Source organism: Ursus maritimus (assembly GCF_017311325.1).
Source record: "Ursus maritimus isolate PB19 chromosome X unlocalized genomic scaffold, ASM1731132v1 scaffold_X1, whole genome shotgun sequence".
Classification (NCBI taxonomy): Eukaryota; Metazoa; Chordata; class Mammalia; order Carnivora; family Ursidae; genus Ursus; species Ursus maritimus.
In genome coordinates, this window is record NW_024423319.1 from 125,094,817 (window position 1) to 125,110,218 (window position 15,402).

Here is a 15,402-nt window from a genome sequence, read left to right on the forward strand (position 1 = left end):
CACGGTTCCTTTCTGCTGCGTCTGCATGCGGGTTTCCTTTACTGGTGCTGTGTGGGGAGCACTGGGAGCCCAAGACTCTAGGTGCGACCCCCTCCCGGGGGCGGCCATCTGAGTGCTGGCTTCTGTCCCCGCCACGTCCCCACATCTGCCCTCAGCTGTGCTCCGTCCGCCCTGCCGTCCATCCACGTGCGTTGTCTGTGAATCTGCTTGTGACGTCTAGACATGTTCTTTGGGTCCATCTTCAATTGCGTCAGGATTCTCAAGCTTCTCACTTCTGTTTTCTGAAGCATGTGAAGCGCGTCGGTCCTGCATCTGGTCCCGCCAGCGTTTGAAGCCTCTGCGGGTTCCGTCCTCTCTCGTTGCTGCTGGCTGTCCCTCCTGGTGCCTCGTTTGCATGTGTACTTGCGAGTTTGGACCGGGAACTGCTCCTTTTCCTTGGGACTTTGGGGAGTCGTCTGGGTCCTGAGATGACGATGGGTTTCCCCTGGAAAGAGCTTGCTGCTTCCAGGCAGCGCTTGTCCACTGCAACAGTACGGTTTTGGCTAGAGGGTTCTGGGGTTATCCAGACCGACGCAAGCGGGCTGAGTGCAAGAACCCGGGGGAGGGTCGCACAGGACCAGCCCGGAGGGACCTCGGCTCCTTACGGAATGGAAATCAACCGCAAGTCAGACAAAGTGACAGCAGAGTTTAATGAACAGTACGAGCGTCAGACAGAGTGTCTGGGAGGCTCGGAAAGGAGGGAAGAACGAGTCTCATCCTCGCTTGGGGCTAGGGGTTTATACTGGACGAGGGTCTAGGGTCCGTGCTCCCACAGCAATGCCAGGTAGCGTCCGACCAAAGGCGAGTGTCCTGTGAGCGATAGGTGTTACTCTGTGAGTTATCAGAGGTTGGGGCATTGATGTCAGCCTCGGCCGAGGCTTGTTGCCAGCTGACGTCCTGCAGCATGGTTGGCATCTGGTTCTTCTGGGTGTTGTCAGGTGTGTGGAGCCTGGGACAGAACCCAGAGAGTGACGCACTGTCTCGCTCCCCTCTTGAGGAGGGAACAGAGCTGTTTTGCTTACTCACAGGCAGAATGTGGCATGTGAGTGAATGAGGCCCAGCAGAAAAATGGCAGATCCGGAGCCAGATGGAGACGCTTCACTTCCCTGCTCCAGGATGCTGTAAATGTGGTGTGCGGAGCTGAGTGAGCGTCTGCCGTGGCCTGGAGCTCTCAGGGGAGTTCTTCCCTGTGGCCCCCGTGGCCCCTGGTGTGAAGGTGGTTTGCAGAGCCAAGTGAGAGTCTGACGTGGCCGGGAGTTCTCAGGGGAGTTCTTCCCTATGGCCCCCGTGGCCCCTGGTGTGAAGGTGATTTGCAGAGCTGAGTGAGAGTCTGACGTGGCCGGGAGTTCTCAGGGGAGTTCTTCCCCGTGGCCCCCGTGGCCCTGGTGTGAAGGTGGTTTGCAGAGCCAAGTGAAAGTCTGCCATGGCCTGGAGTTCTCAGGGGAGTTCTTCCCTGTGGCCCCCGTGGCCCCTGGTGTGAAGGTGATTTGCAGAGCTGAGTGAGAGTCTGACGTGGCCGGGAGTTCTCAGGGGAGTTTTTCCCCATGGCCCCCGTGGCCCTGGTGTGAAGGTGGTTTGCAGAGCCGAGTGAGCATCTGCCGTGGCTGAGAGTTCTCAGGGGAGTTCTTCCCCGTGGCCCCCATGGCCCTGGTGTGAAGGTGGTTTGCAGAGCCAAGTGAGAGTCTGCCGTGGCCTGGAGTTCTCAGGGGAGTTCTTCCCTGTGGCCCCCGTGGCCCCTGATGTGAAGGTGGTTTGCAGAGCCAAGTGAGAGTCTGACGTGGCTGGGAGTTCTGGGGAGGTTCTCCCCCGTGGCCCCCATGGCCCTGATGTGAAGGTAGTTTGCAGAGCTGAGTGAGAGTCTGACGTGGCTGGGAGTTCTGGGTAGGTTCTCCCCCGTGGCTCCCGTGGTCCCCCGCTCCTTGATGCAGCAGCACGTGTGAGGCCCACCGTTTCCATTCCCTGGGTCAGGTGTCAGTGTGGGATTCATTTCTGGCTAACTCATCTCACAGGAGGTACAGCTCTCTGGGACCCCCACGTGGCGCAGCTCCCCTCCAGGATGCTGGATTTTCCCACCTGTCCTCTGGGTTCAGAAAGGGCGTGAAGAGACAGGCCACACAGTCCTCTGGTGTCACTGGGTTCCCCTTCCCGGTGTCTGTGGCCTGAGGATGCCTTCCTTTCCCGCCAGGGCATGGACACCCTCGAGAAGTACTTGTCAGGTCCTCCGTGGAGCATTTCTAGGGACAGTGAGCGGAAGGGCTGGTCTGGGCATCTGGGATCTTACCCTGCATGAAGACAGAGCTCCCCTGGAATTTCAGCTGCCGGCCCGGACTCCGTACAGGTGCTGCAGAACGGTGCCGTCCGGCCTCGTACTCTCGTGAGGGCAGACCCATGCTTGCTGAGCGGCTCGGCTCTCGGGTCCCCACCCGCACCAGAGACGGGCAGATTCCAGGTTCGGAAGGACTCAGGGTCACACAGCCAAATGCACGTCATGGGGCCGGCGTTCTCGGGGGTAGCAGCTCCCTGAAACAAAGAGAAAGGTGTGTTTCTGTAGAAAACCCGCTGTGGACATGCGCTCCTGCAGCCCATGTCGCTGGGGGCCTGCTCTGTGCAGACCCGGGGGCAGCGTTGCCCCCTCTGGTTGGGGGCATGGGCAGGCCTTCTGAGTCTGGTGAGCCGTGACGAGGCCGCTGAAGTGGCAGCAGGTGGGGTGGGGTTCTGCTGGGAGTGCTGGAGCTCTGTGTGCAGCTGACCTTGTGACCTGAGGTCATGGGGCCCACGAAGGAGCAGCAAGGTGGGGGAGGGGTGTTCTGTGCTCAGGGTGACCTTGACCTCCTGTGATCCCTCCATGAAGGAACGGCAAGATGGGGGGTGGGTGGGATGGGGGTGTGTGGACTTTACGGCCATTGGGATCTGAGCGTGGTCTGACCTGAAGTGAGTGAGGGACTGTGGGGCGTCTGGGGACAGTGCGTGCAAAGGCCCTGAGGCAGGCAGTGACGGGTGTGCCAGAGCCCTCGCACACCTGCCCCCTCCCCAGGTCCTGTGGCTCTCAAACCCTCGGAGCAGGAACCCTCGTCCCATACCCACCCCAGCGTCGTGGTGGAAGAGGAGTGTAGTGCCCGTGGAGGCGAGGCTTCCCGCTGACGCTGACCGGGTGGCAGGCGGCTGCAGCCAGGGGCATGTTTGTACCGCAGAGACAGAAACCTACGGCCCCCAGGCTCCCTGGTCCATCCAGGCTGAGTTTGTAGCCCCTTCCCACCCCTGCCGTGACACCGTCCACCGTCCATCCTCCCTCCTCTGTCTCCTCTCCTTCCCCTCCCTCCCCCTCGTCCCCTCCCCTTCCCATGTCTCCCACCCTTCTGCCTCCTCCTTCCCTCCCCACCCATCTGCCCCCCTCCTTCCCCCTCCCTCTTCCTCCACCTCTCCTTCCCGAGTCTCCCACCCTCCTGGCCCTTCCCTCCTCCCTTCCCCCCTTCCTTCCTCCCCTGTTCCCCTCTTCCCATCTCCCTCCCCTGTTCCCCTCCCCCCATCGCTCTCCCCTGAAGACGTGCATGTGTCTCAGAGGGGAGGCCTCAGAGCACTGAGCAGCGGAGGGAATGAACTGATGACAGGGCCTGTGCTGAGGTGTGACTGAAGAAGACACAGGACCATCGCTGACGTGTGACTGAGGGGACACAGGACTGTCCTGACGTGTGACTGAGGATGATGGGGACCGTCTCTTACGTGTGACTGAGGATGATGGAAGACTGTCTCTGAGGTGTGACCGGGGAGCACGGGGGCCATGCTGGACTGTGACCGGGGAGGATGCGGGCCGTACTGAACCGCACGGGGACCCTGGGCACAGCAGGGAGACCCCCTCCTCCTCGCTGGGCTGGGGCTGCTGTGCGGGTGCCTCCCTGAGCTGTGGTCACAGCAGGGCCCAGGCCGCTCTGTGCTCCTGTGAGCCCCCCTGTGGGTTAGCCTTTGCGTCTGCTGCCCGCGTGCGTGCGTGCGTGTGTGTGTCCGTCCTCCCCCAGCTCGGGGGCTCGCGCGTTGTGGCAAGCCTGGCCATGCTGCTGTGCTCACAGAGATCATCAGGCGTGAGCCTGCGTGCCCCTCCCCGTCCCGTTCTCCATATCTCGCAGGCCCCATCCTCTCCGTCCTCCCCGCGTGGCCCCCTGCACTTACCTCCCCCCCCCCGCACTTGCCTCCCCGTGCACTTCTTCACTTCCTGCCAGGACGCTGGGCTGCCTCTGCCGTGTCTGGCCGTGGCCTCGTGTCCCATCCATACAGAACGCAGGGTGTGGATGGGAGATGCGTCCGTGGGCTGGACTGGCTCCCCTGTCCCTTCCAGCCGGGGGTGGCTGGATGTGCGGTTCTCAGCCGTCCACATGTGCGGCTTAGGGCAGCTGTGTCTGGCGCGGGAAAGCGCTCATCCTGATCAGCGTGAGACGCGCTGCCGAGTGCACCTGGGAGACCGTGGCCTGCAGAGACGGGGCCGCCGGGTTCACTGAGCACACCCACCAGGGCGTCCCAGCCTCGTAGCCCCACACCTGCCCCAGCACCCAGCTCAAGGCCGACTCTCCGTGGACGATTCCTCCACGGTTGACCTGAGCGTTCGTCTCTACTTACGGGACTTTGATAACAGCTCTGCTTTGCGTGCAGAGCACGGGCCGCCAAGCAGCAGGCAGCACGCAGCGTCCACCGGGGACGTGCTGACGCCTCGGTGCCGGGGAGGTGCGTCAGATGTCCTGCCGCAACGTCAGGTGCTGCCAGCGGTGGCAGCTTGGGCTGCGGATGGCTCACGTGCCGTCCTCTCTCCGGCGAGAACAGGCCAGGGGCCTGACGTCCTCTCTGTGGGGCACCCACAGGCTGGGGTGCTGGGCACATCTCCCTCCAGGACGGCTACTGTGGGAGCAGGTGATTCCATGTCTACACTGCACACACAAGTTCCCCCTTTCCTGCATGTGATCGCCTGCCCCTTAGCGGCCACCTGGTGGGTCCCAACCCCCGGGAGGACTCTGGGCGGGTTCTCCACAAGCATCATGCCGGCTCCTCAGGGAGCCTGGGCGTCCCCGGTCCCCATCCCGAGGGGTCACACCCGAGGCAGGACTGGAGGAGGCACGGCAGTGTGGGCCCGCCGTGGAGTGTGGCGCTCACTCGCGGGTCGCGTGACCTCCCGCGGGGATTGTCTGGAGTCGTGTGTCCAAATTCGGGTCAGATGTACTCGGTGCATTTACTTTGAGACCAGCTCACCCCTGCTGATTATGCGTGAGTGTGAACACACGGGGCGCTCCAGGTTCTCACACATGTGCCATTTGTTTTATGTCTTAGGTTCAGACGAAGAAGGAGGAGCCCCTGCCGCCCGCCACCAGCCAAAGCATTCCAACGTTCTACTTTCCTAGAGGCTGTCCAAAGGACACGGTGAACATAGATGCCGTCATCACCAAGATCGAGCGGACTTTCGCACAGTTCCCGCACGAGAGAGCCACGATGGAGGACATGGGCCGAGTGGCCAAGGTGGGCGCCCACGTGTGTGCAGAGGTCGGCTGCTCTCTTCCTGCGTGCTTCCGTTCTGAAGCACAGATAGGGATTTTGTGTGAATGCTCGTTCTCCATCGTGAAGGACACATGTGTGTCGCGGTCCCGGGTTCAGTGAGCGTTAATGCTTGCATCTTCTAGGAAACCGGCCCCAGAGGCTGAGCGCAGGCCTTTGTCCGCACCGACACGGCCCCATGCCTCTGCCCGTGCGCGGTGCTCTTCCTCTGCAGCGGGTGAACACGCACCCACGGTCCCTGTGTGCAGTACGCCGTGCGTGGCTGTCAGCTCAGCCGCCATGCTGTGTGTGCATCATACCGCGGCCTCGTTTGTCCCAGACGGTGTGTTCCAAGAGTGTCCGTGTTGACATGTGCAGACGCGACATCGCCCACTCAGTTTCCGTGTGCCGTCCTGCTGGGGGCATCCATCACAGTTACTCACGCATCCCCCTCCCGCGGATGCCGTGTTCTGGGCCTGCGTCTCATGCGCAGCGCCGCAGTGGGCTTGCGGGAACAGAGGACACCTCACCCTCCCCCCGATCACATAGCCCCACGTTGGCTCAGTGGCGGCACAGCGGCCGCAGCCCATGGCAACACACGAGGGTTCCCGCGGGCCCAGCCCTTCCCGCTGTCGGAGTGGCTGGCAGCTGCACGTGGGCTCCTCCTGGGTTGTGAGTTTGCCTGTCCGCAGGGCCTTGGTGGTCGCACTGCTGTAGAGAGTGGTTCTGAGTTCAGCGTGCGGTGTTCACCAGCAGATTGTACGTGTCCCTTGTTTATCTCCTGTGCGGCCAGTGTACCTCCTGGTTGCTCTTTCCCTGTCCATCTCCCACAGTCTTCTCCCGTGGAGCTCCTCTCCGTGAGCTGGAAGCCAGCGCTGTGAATTCTGTGCGGCGCGAGATCCTTCTTCTCTCCAGCTGCTAAGTCACTGCGTGCGTGCGTGCGTGGCGGGAGAACGTTCTCTCCGGCTGCTAAGTCACTTTGCTGCTCAAGAAGTCGGTGGTCAGATGCTTGGTGTACACATACTTCCTCCCACCGTCTGGGTCGTTGCTCCACTTCCTTGGTAGTGTCCTTTGGTGCACAGAGAGGTTTTCATTTTGACGTATTTCATTTTATCTACTTTTCTGTTTGTTGCTTGTGCTTTTGGCCTCCTAGCCAAGAAATCATTGCCAGATAAGGTCATGAAGATTTATTCTTTTTTTTTCCTGCGGGTCGTATAGTTTCACGTCTTACGCGTATGTCTTGGATCTGTTTTGAGTTGGCTTTTGTGAAGAGCGATGTCAGGGCACAGCTTCGTCTTCGTGTGCCGATCGAGGGGGTCCCGGCACCACGTGTGGAGAGGACTTATCTTTCTACATGGACTGCTCTTGGCTCCCTCATTGGAAATGAGTCGATCGTGAAATGCGGGTTGATTGCTGGATTCTGACTTTATTGCGTGGCCTTGTATTTCCACTTTTATGCCAGGACCACACTATTTCCATCACTGTTGCTCTGTACTAAGTTATCAGACAGGAAGTGTCGCTCCTCTAACTTTGTTCTTGTTCAGGATTGTTTGGGCTCCTTGTAATTCCGTGTGAATTTTAGGGTCAGCTTGTCCGTTTCTACAGAGAGGCCAGCAGGTATTCTGACAAGTGTCATGTTGAATCTGTACATCGGTTTGCAGACCGTTGACATCTTCGTATTCAGTCTCTCAGTCTATGTCCTGAGGCTTCTCTCGTGTATTTAGATCCTTCATTTCTTTCAGAAATGTTCATGTGCTTTGCACGTCTTTTGTTAAATTTGTTCCAGAGCCTTTTATTCTTTTTGATGGTTTATAAATGGAGTTGTTTTCTAAATTTCATGTTCAGATTGCTCGTCGCAAGTGTGTAAACGTGAAGTGCATTATTGCGTATCGACCTTGCGTCCTGCATCCTGGCGAACTCACGTCTCAGTTGTAATGCCATCTTAGTGTGTTCGTTAGCGTTCCATAGAGTAGGAGCGTACAAGTAGGAGTCGGTAGACTTCCTCCTTCCCAGTGTGTGTGTCTCCTGTTTCTTCCCCGTGCGAGACCTCCCGCATAGTGCTGGGGAGAAGTCGGGGTGTGGAGAGTCCTGTGTTGTTGCTGCCCTTGTGCGGAAAGTATCCGCTCTTCCACCATGAAACGTGATGTCAGCTGTGTGCGGTTTTCACGACACCTTTGTCAGCCTGCGGACGTTTCCTCCCATTGCTTGTGTGCTGAGGGCTTACTTGGGAAGGATGTTGGATTTGTCACACGCTTGTTCGGCAGCCACGCACGTGTTTTGGGTTTTCATTCTCCTGATCTGGTGTAGTCCGTCAGTCTTTGCAGCATTAAACCAACCTGATACGGTGTAGTCCGTCAGTTGATTTTTGCAGCATTAAACCAACCTTGCATTCCTGCCCAGCTGCACAGTCCTTCCTGTATGTTCCTGGAGTCTGTTTGCTCGTATACTGTTGATGATTTTTGCTCCGTTCATACTCATAAGAGGCACTGGTTGTGCTTTTGTGACTCCTTCGTCTGGTTTCGACGTTCGGGTAATACTTGCCTGAAGATGAGTTCGGAAACGTTCCTTCTTTTATCAATTGGCCTCTTAAAGTATTGTTTAAATGTTGTTTTATGTAAAAACATGCCTGGTTCCAAGGTCAAACCCAAACATCAGATATATTCAGAGAAGTACGGACTCTGTGCCTGTCTGTTCCCGTGTTGTCTCCCCCGCACGGAAGAGTGGTGCTCACAGTGGTGCTTCACTGTTTTACTGTTGTTTCGTTTCTCAACCTGAGCAAACATATGGATATACACGGATATGTTATGAAATGGGGACACATATGGAAACAAATGTTACAAATGTCCTGGAACCTTTAGAACATGTTTGTCAACACAGTAAACTCTGTCTTACAGTTCGTTATAAATGTATAGAGATATGGAAAAAATAGACTAATTTTTATTGCACTGTACCTTAAAACAGTAGAAATTCTAAAAGCTAATGTTGTATTTCTCTGTAAAACGTTAGCGACCGATGCTTGAGTGGGGCTTGTCCCCGTGTCGCCTGGTGTACAGTACAGAGCGAGCGCCTCATCTGTGTCTTGGCTCTTGTCCTGGCCCCGAGTCTGGTTCGCTCCCAACCTTGCGCCCTTTGCACTTTCAATGTTGTGAAATGTCTGTGCGAGTTCCGTGAAGCTTGTTTCTGGCATCACGTCCGCTGGGACGCATCCGAGTTTCCGTCACAGCCTCGTCTGTGTCGATCGTGGGCTCTCGCCGACTTCCTCTGGCTCCACACACGCGGCTCCTTGCCCTGGGCCCACAGCAGTGTTCCCGCGGTCAGCGTTTCTCCTGTGGTCCGTTCACGTTCCCACGGATCCCACATGCGCCGTGTCATGTTTCTTCCAGAACTCGGCCAGCAAAACCGCTCGATCTCTGGCTGCAGCATCCGTCATCTGTGTGAACGTCCGTCCAAGGTGGTGGGCTTTACAAGAGCTGGGATCGCTTGGCCCATCCGCTGGGGAAGAAGCTGGTTTTGGTGATAAGAGGCAGGTTTTCACACTTTCACTGAAGCGTCCAGGAGAACCAGGGTGACCTGGCTCATGATGCAGCCCGGAGAGTGCTTGCAGCGCCAACTTACTTCCTTACGGTTTCCTGTCAGGTGGGAGCCAGGGGCACACAGCCACACACCGTGCCGTGTGCACCAGCCAAACAACAGACGCACAGCGCCGGGTCCTCACAGACTTTCAGAGAACTGAGACACGTTTGTGACGCTGCTTCTTCATAGCAGATGGACTAAAGGAGCCTCAGTGACACCTGCCGTTTACCCACACATCTGGGCCGCCGTAACTGACACATGAACCGTGTTCGCAGGGGGGCTGCTGTGGTGCCCTGCACGTTGTGCACAGTGAGGGCTGCCTGTGTGGCGAGCGCCCCCTTCTTCCTGCAGACGCATAGCACTCGGCTACGGGGAAGCACTGTAGTCTGCTTTCACTCTCCCACGCCGAGGGGCTGGCTCGTCTGGGGAAGCACGGAGGGTCCGTCAGGACACAGGGAGGGGCCGTCACGGGGACAGATGGAGGGTCCGTTGGCCCGTGGTGGGGACCCAGGGAGGGGCCGTCGGGACACAGGGAGGGGCCGTCACGGGGACAGATGGAGGGGCTGTCGGCCCGTCACGTGGACACTGTAATAACTCCGCGTGTACACATCGTTTCACGCTCTGTCCCTGTGTCTTGGGACAGTTGTGTAAGCAGTTAGCGGGTCACAGCACACACGCACACGTGATCTTGTCTCTTGCTACCAGGTTCCCCTCCTTGAGGGCTGTGCTGTCCGAACACTCGGTCAGCGTTCAGATGATCACGTGACTTGACCCTTCATCGGGCCCGAGCAGCAGACGTGGTCTGACACCTGCAGTTTGCTGGTCAGATACATGGGAAATGGCCTCCTGGGCCACTTCTGGTTTGCACTTCCGTTGATTTGCTGACATGTTGTTGGTGGGATTTCAGCGATGGTGGTTAAATGAGACGCGTGCGTAGTTCCTGTGCGTGTACCTGTTCTCGCCCAGGTTGCGATTCACGGTTATCTCTGCGGGTAATTTTACTCTTTCCGGCGTTTACACCTCTTGCTGTTGGCTGTTTAGGATTTTAATTTCTCGAGTCAGTTTTCATCACTTTATATTTCTTCTAAAACGGTTCATTATGTAACTTATACGTTTATTGCTTCAACATTTTTCCTCATCTTCTGGTATCGTTTTTAAAATCTTTACAGGATCTGTGCCTATGTCCCTTTGAAGGGTTATTTATTTCTGCTTCCCTTCTTGTCTACTCACGGCGGAAACGGATTTATATTGGTTTTCAGATGAGTGTCCGTCGCCTCGTGGACTACCGCTTTATTTTTTTATCTCAGGATTTCTGTTCTCATCTTTGTTACTTTATTGTATTTTTTTCTATTCCGTCATTTTTTCCTAGCTTCTCGAGTGATTCATGCCCTTGGTCCACGTTACCGATGTAGAGTTTACGCACAGTAAGATTCCCAGTGTTACATGTACAACGTGATATGTTCCAGCAAATGTGTCCCCCTGCGTGTCACCTCGTCAGGGCAGGGAGCACTGTCACTGCCGTGAGACTGTCCTTGCAGTCGGTCCCATTCCCACCTCCCTGGCCGTGTCACACACAGACGCGGTCTGGCACTGTGGTTTGCCTCTTCAGGAATTTCACGTGACAGGGCCGTGCTGTCTTTGGTTTCTGGTGTCTTTCGTTTTTTCTTCTTCTTCTTTTTTTTTTTTTTAAATATTTTATTTATTTATTTGACAGAGAGACAGCCAGCGAGAGAGGGACCACAAGCAGGGAGTGACAGAGGGAGAAGCAGGCTCCCAGCGCAGGAACCTGAAGCGGGACTCGATCCCAGAACTCCGGGATCACGCCCTGAGCCAAAGGCAGACACTTAACGACTGAGCCACCCAGGCGCCCCTCTGGTGTCTTTCACATAGAATATTTGTGATATCCCTCCCCACCAGAGTCATTGACGCCGGACAGTGCCCTGTATGTGCATGACCATGACTTACGTGTTTCCCAGTGGGTGAGCGCTTGGTTGTATCCATTGTGTTTCATGAGTTGAGTTGCTGGTGTGTGTGTGTAAGAGTCGTGTGCACATCTGCCTCTCTCAGGTAGCAAATACGCAGCCCTGAATTGTGGGTGACTGATTTTATAAGAACCTGGAAGTGCTTTCCAGAGTAGCTGTCCGTGCTACATCTCCAGCCACTGGTGCTCGAGAGCGCCAGTTCTCATGTAACCTCACCAGCACTTGGTTTCCACACTTCCAGTTTGGGCCGTTTTCCGCGCATGTGTGTGTAACTCATTCGCGGCTTCATTTCCCTGATGATTATGCTGAACACCTTTCCATGTGGGTATTTTTTGCAGGGCATCCTTCTTCCCCTTTCTGGAAGCTTCCTTGAGCTGTGACTGATGCGTGATACACGGCACATGCTTCCCGTGTATAATTTGAGGAGCTGTGACATATGTGTAACCCCCTGAAACTATGCCCACAGTCCAGACGACACACGTTTCCACACGCCCCGACTCAGCCCTTTTCCAAGCCCCTCCACTCGTCCCCGGGCTGCTGTGGGGACTTGGTTACTGTGGGTTAGCGGAGTTTTCTACAATTGTACCTGAACAGAATCAGATAGTAGGTACTTCTTTATTATGGTAAGATTTACATAACATGCTTCAGCATCTTAACCACCATAAAAGTAGAATTCAGAGACACTTAGGACACGTACAGTGTTACGCACCTATCACGTGCTCCCCTGCTCAGTTCTTGTACGGCCTCATGGGGACAGCAGAGACCCCAGGGGTTAGAGGCTCAGCCCCCCAGGACCGCCCCACTTCTGACACCTGTCACAAATCCCAGGTTGTCACCAGCCATAGACCCTGGGGGTTCGCACGCCCCTCCTTGGGGGAGGATAGAGCTGCACAGACAAAGAAGCACATGGGGTGAGCGCTGGGAGGGTCCCGACTCAGGAGCTGCTGGCCCGATGGAGCCGGACGCCCCACCGTCCCTGTGCGCAGATGCGTTCACCACCCGGAAGCTCTCTACACCTCGTCTTTATTTTCACGTAGGCTTCACTGTGTAGGCGTGATGCGTCCTACTCCCGGCCTCCAGGCGCTCTCCTCCCCGGAGGATGGTGCGGGGCTAACGTCCCAAGTGTCTCATCGTGGCTCCGCCTTCCTGCTGTCCAGCCCCACCCAGGAGCCACCCAGAGCCACCTCTTCAGGACAACAGAAGCGCCTGTCAGTCCGCACACCCCAGGGGATTCAGGAGCTGTGTGTCAGAAACCGGAGTGAAAGATCGAATGTTAGAACAGAAGGTGATCCTAGCACCGCAGGCCCATAGGGAATTTAAAAGGGTTTCAGATTCACTGTGCCAGGAAGTGGGGCGGAAACCAGTTTTTATGTTTGTTATGTCACACACATGACGGCATAGCTGAATGGCAGGTGCACGATGCTGAGCAAAAGGAACCAGGCCTGAAAGGCCACGGGCGGCACGATCCCACCTAAACAACATTCCAGGAAAGGGAAGCCACGGGGGTGGAGAGGGGCTTCCTGGGTGTGGGTAGGGTTAGGGTAAAGGTACGCCGGAATCGGCCGGTGACACGGCTCTCCCTACTATGGGGACAGACACGTGATCTAGGCATCAAGTGCACTCTACAAAGAGCGAATCTTCCTGTACATACATTCTGTAAAATTGATAAAAAGCAAAATCTTGTGTGATGCATCTTTTCCCTTGGAGTGACAATTTTATACTTTTTTAAAGCTGTTCTTCTTTCTGTCTCTTACATTTTAGAGGTCATGTTTTCCATTCACTTCAGAAAATTAACAAAATGTCCTGCAAGGCAGTGTAGGTCACGGCCAAAGCTTTAGCGTTAAGCTTCCAGCTGTCAGGTTGGTTGGAACCCCAGGCACACCAGCGCATCCTGGGAACTCATCCACGGAGGGCCCCCCCCTTACAGGAGAGTGCATAGAGCTTCATGTGCACGGACCACCTCGGGCATGAACGTGTGGAGCCGTGAGGGGCCACAGCCCTCTCACCGCCAGTACTGTGTGCCGCGAGCGTCCACACACCCACGTGACCACCACCCAGAGCAAGACGCCACATGTTCTCGGCACCCCAGGGAGTTCTCTTCGGCCCACTTCCAGTCAGCGCTCCAGGTCACCAGCTGGGGCTCTGGATGGTCTCCTAGATCACCTCTCACAACTTGGGCACATGCGTCCTTTCCCCTCCAGCTCCCCCAGCCCAGTGTGGCCTCCGTGGAATTCATCCACACCTGTGTGAGGCACTGGTGTCTTGGTTGTGCCCAAAACACGTGGGTGGTTCTTTGTGATTGCCATATTTTATTCCACGATATGGAAAAAATTTCATTTTGTAGTTGTGGCCAGTGTGTTGAAATAGAATTGCCTCACATATATCGTGCTTGCTTCTAGCAACTTTGCTGAAGTTACTGAAACCAACACCCTCAAAGGGCGTGAATCTGCCTGTTTGTTCATTCAGCGCCCTGCTCGTGGGCAGCTGGGTGGTTCCATGTGGGGCATCCTGAGTAAGGCCACTGGGACCGTTCCCGGCCGTGTCTTGTGGTAGCAAGGCTCAGGTCCCTGGGTTACTACTGGAGGACCGAGTGTCACCTGGGGGACTGTGCATGGCCAGCTCTCAGCACACCCCGCCCAGCGGCTCTCTCCAGGACAGTTGCGCCACATTCTTGTCCACCGTCCCTGTGCATTAACTCTGTTCCTTGCATCCTTCCCAGTGCCTGGTATTTTCAGTCCTCCGAGTTTGAGCTGTTCCTGTGGGCCTTTCTGATCTCTCCCTACACACTTCTCTGCATCTCCATCACAAGCACAGATGCCAAACACGTTTTCGTAGCCGTATGGGCATTTGTGCGATATTTTCTCGGAGTGCCTGTTCAGCTCTGTTGCTCTCTTGTGCTGTGTGCCTTTTTCCTCCTTGACCAGCAGTTCTTTAAAATCCCGCCTGCGAGTCCTTGTTAGACTTGTGTGTTGCAAATATTCTTTTCTAGTCTGTAGCTTGTCTTTGCTCTCTTCACGGCATCTTGCAGCCAGCAATTCTTAAGTGAAGTTTACCTCTCTCTCCCTTCAGAGTTGAAGGTGTTTTGTGTCCTCTGTGAGGGATCTTTGCTACTCCAAAATCAGGAAAAGCTTCTCTTACATTTTCTTGCATAAGGCTTAATGTTTCACCATTCCCGTTCAGGACCGGGATCCATCGTGCACTGATTGTCGTGCACAGTGTGAAGGAGGGTTTCCCATTGATGTGGTGCTCTCATGGAGAACATGGTTGTTCCCACAGAACTGGAGGCCTGCCTTTGTCCTCAATCACTTGACGGGCTCAAGATCTCTTCCTCACTGTTCCCCGTCCCTCTTTGCACACACACAACAAGTCTTCACTGATGTAACTCTAGAGTAAGCCTTCAAAATCCTTTGCTTCCTCTAGGGGTTTCTCAGTAAGCTTTTGTATTTCCAGAACAACACCACAGACACTGCATAGCGATTGGCTTTCACTTAAATCTGTGGGTCATTCGGGAGCCAGCCTTGGGTTTCCGCGGGAGGAGCTTAGCACCGGGTCTTTAATGTCTCCCACCAGTGGTCTGTTGGTGGCTTTGTGCAGATGGCACACGGTGCCGGTTAGATTTAAGGGGTTTCTTTATGCCTTACATAGATGGCACTGCTGTAAATTTCATTTTGTAGTTGTGGCCAGTGTGTTGAAATAGAATTGCCTCATGTATATCGTGCTTGGTTCTAGCAACTTTGCTGAAGTCACTTATAATATTCTGTAAGTCTCTCGGGATTTCTACACGGTGTGTTGTATGTTTCTGAATTACAGCAGTTTTGAGTCCTCCTCTTGGGCCTTTGTACCCTCCTGTCTTTCTCCCGCCCCCACGCCCTGGCTGGGCCCACTGACACACTCATGGTGCCCTTGTCTTGGTCCCAGCTCGGGCTTGGAGGCGTCATGTGCCACCCTTGCATCTGATGTGAGCCATGGGTTTTCTGTGGATGCCCTTTATTAGAATGAGGTGTTCCTGGGGCGCCTGGCTCGCTCAGTTAGTGGACCATGTGACTTTTGATCTCGGGGCTGTGAGTTTGACTCCCATGTTAGGTGTAGAAATTACTTAAAAAATTAAAAAAAATTTTTTTTTAAAGGTTAGGGGCACCTGGGTGGCGCAGTCGTTAAGCGTCTGCCCTCGGCTCAGGGCGTGATCCCGGCGTTATGGGATCGAGCCCCACATCAGGCTCCTCCGCTGGGAGCCTGCTTCTTCCTCTCCCACTCCTCCCGCTTGTGTTCCCTCTCTCGCTGGCTGTCTCTCTCTCTA

General features: G+C 55.7%; 1 protein-coding gene across 1 annotated transcript in view; it reads left to right on the forward strand.

Moving 5' to 3' along the window:
• The window catches only part of PPP2R3B (protein phosphatase 2 regulatory subunit B''beta), a 51,947-nt gene that overhangs the window by 21,881 nt on the left and 14,664 nt on the right, over positions 1-15,402 (forward strand). The window contains exon 2 of the mRNA XM_008694333.2: positions 5,350-5,535. Coding sequence (XP_008692555.2) covers positions 5,350-5,535 — 186 coding nt within the window. The remainder of the gene's footprint in view (positions 1-5,349; positions 5,536-15,402) is intronic.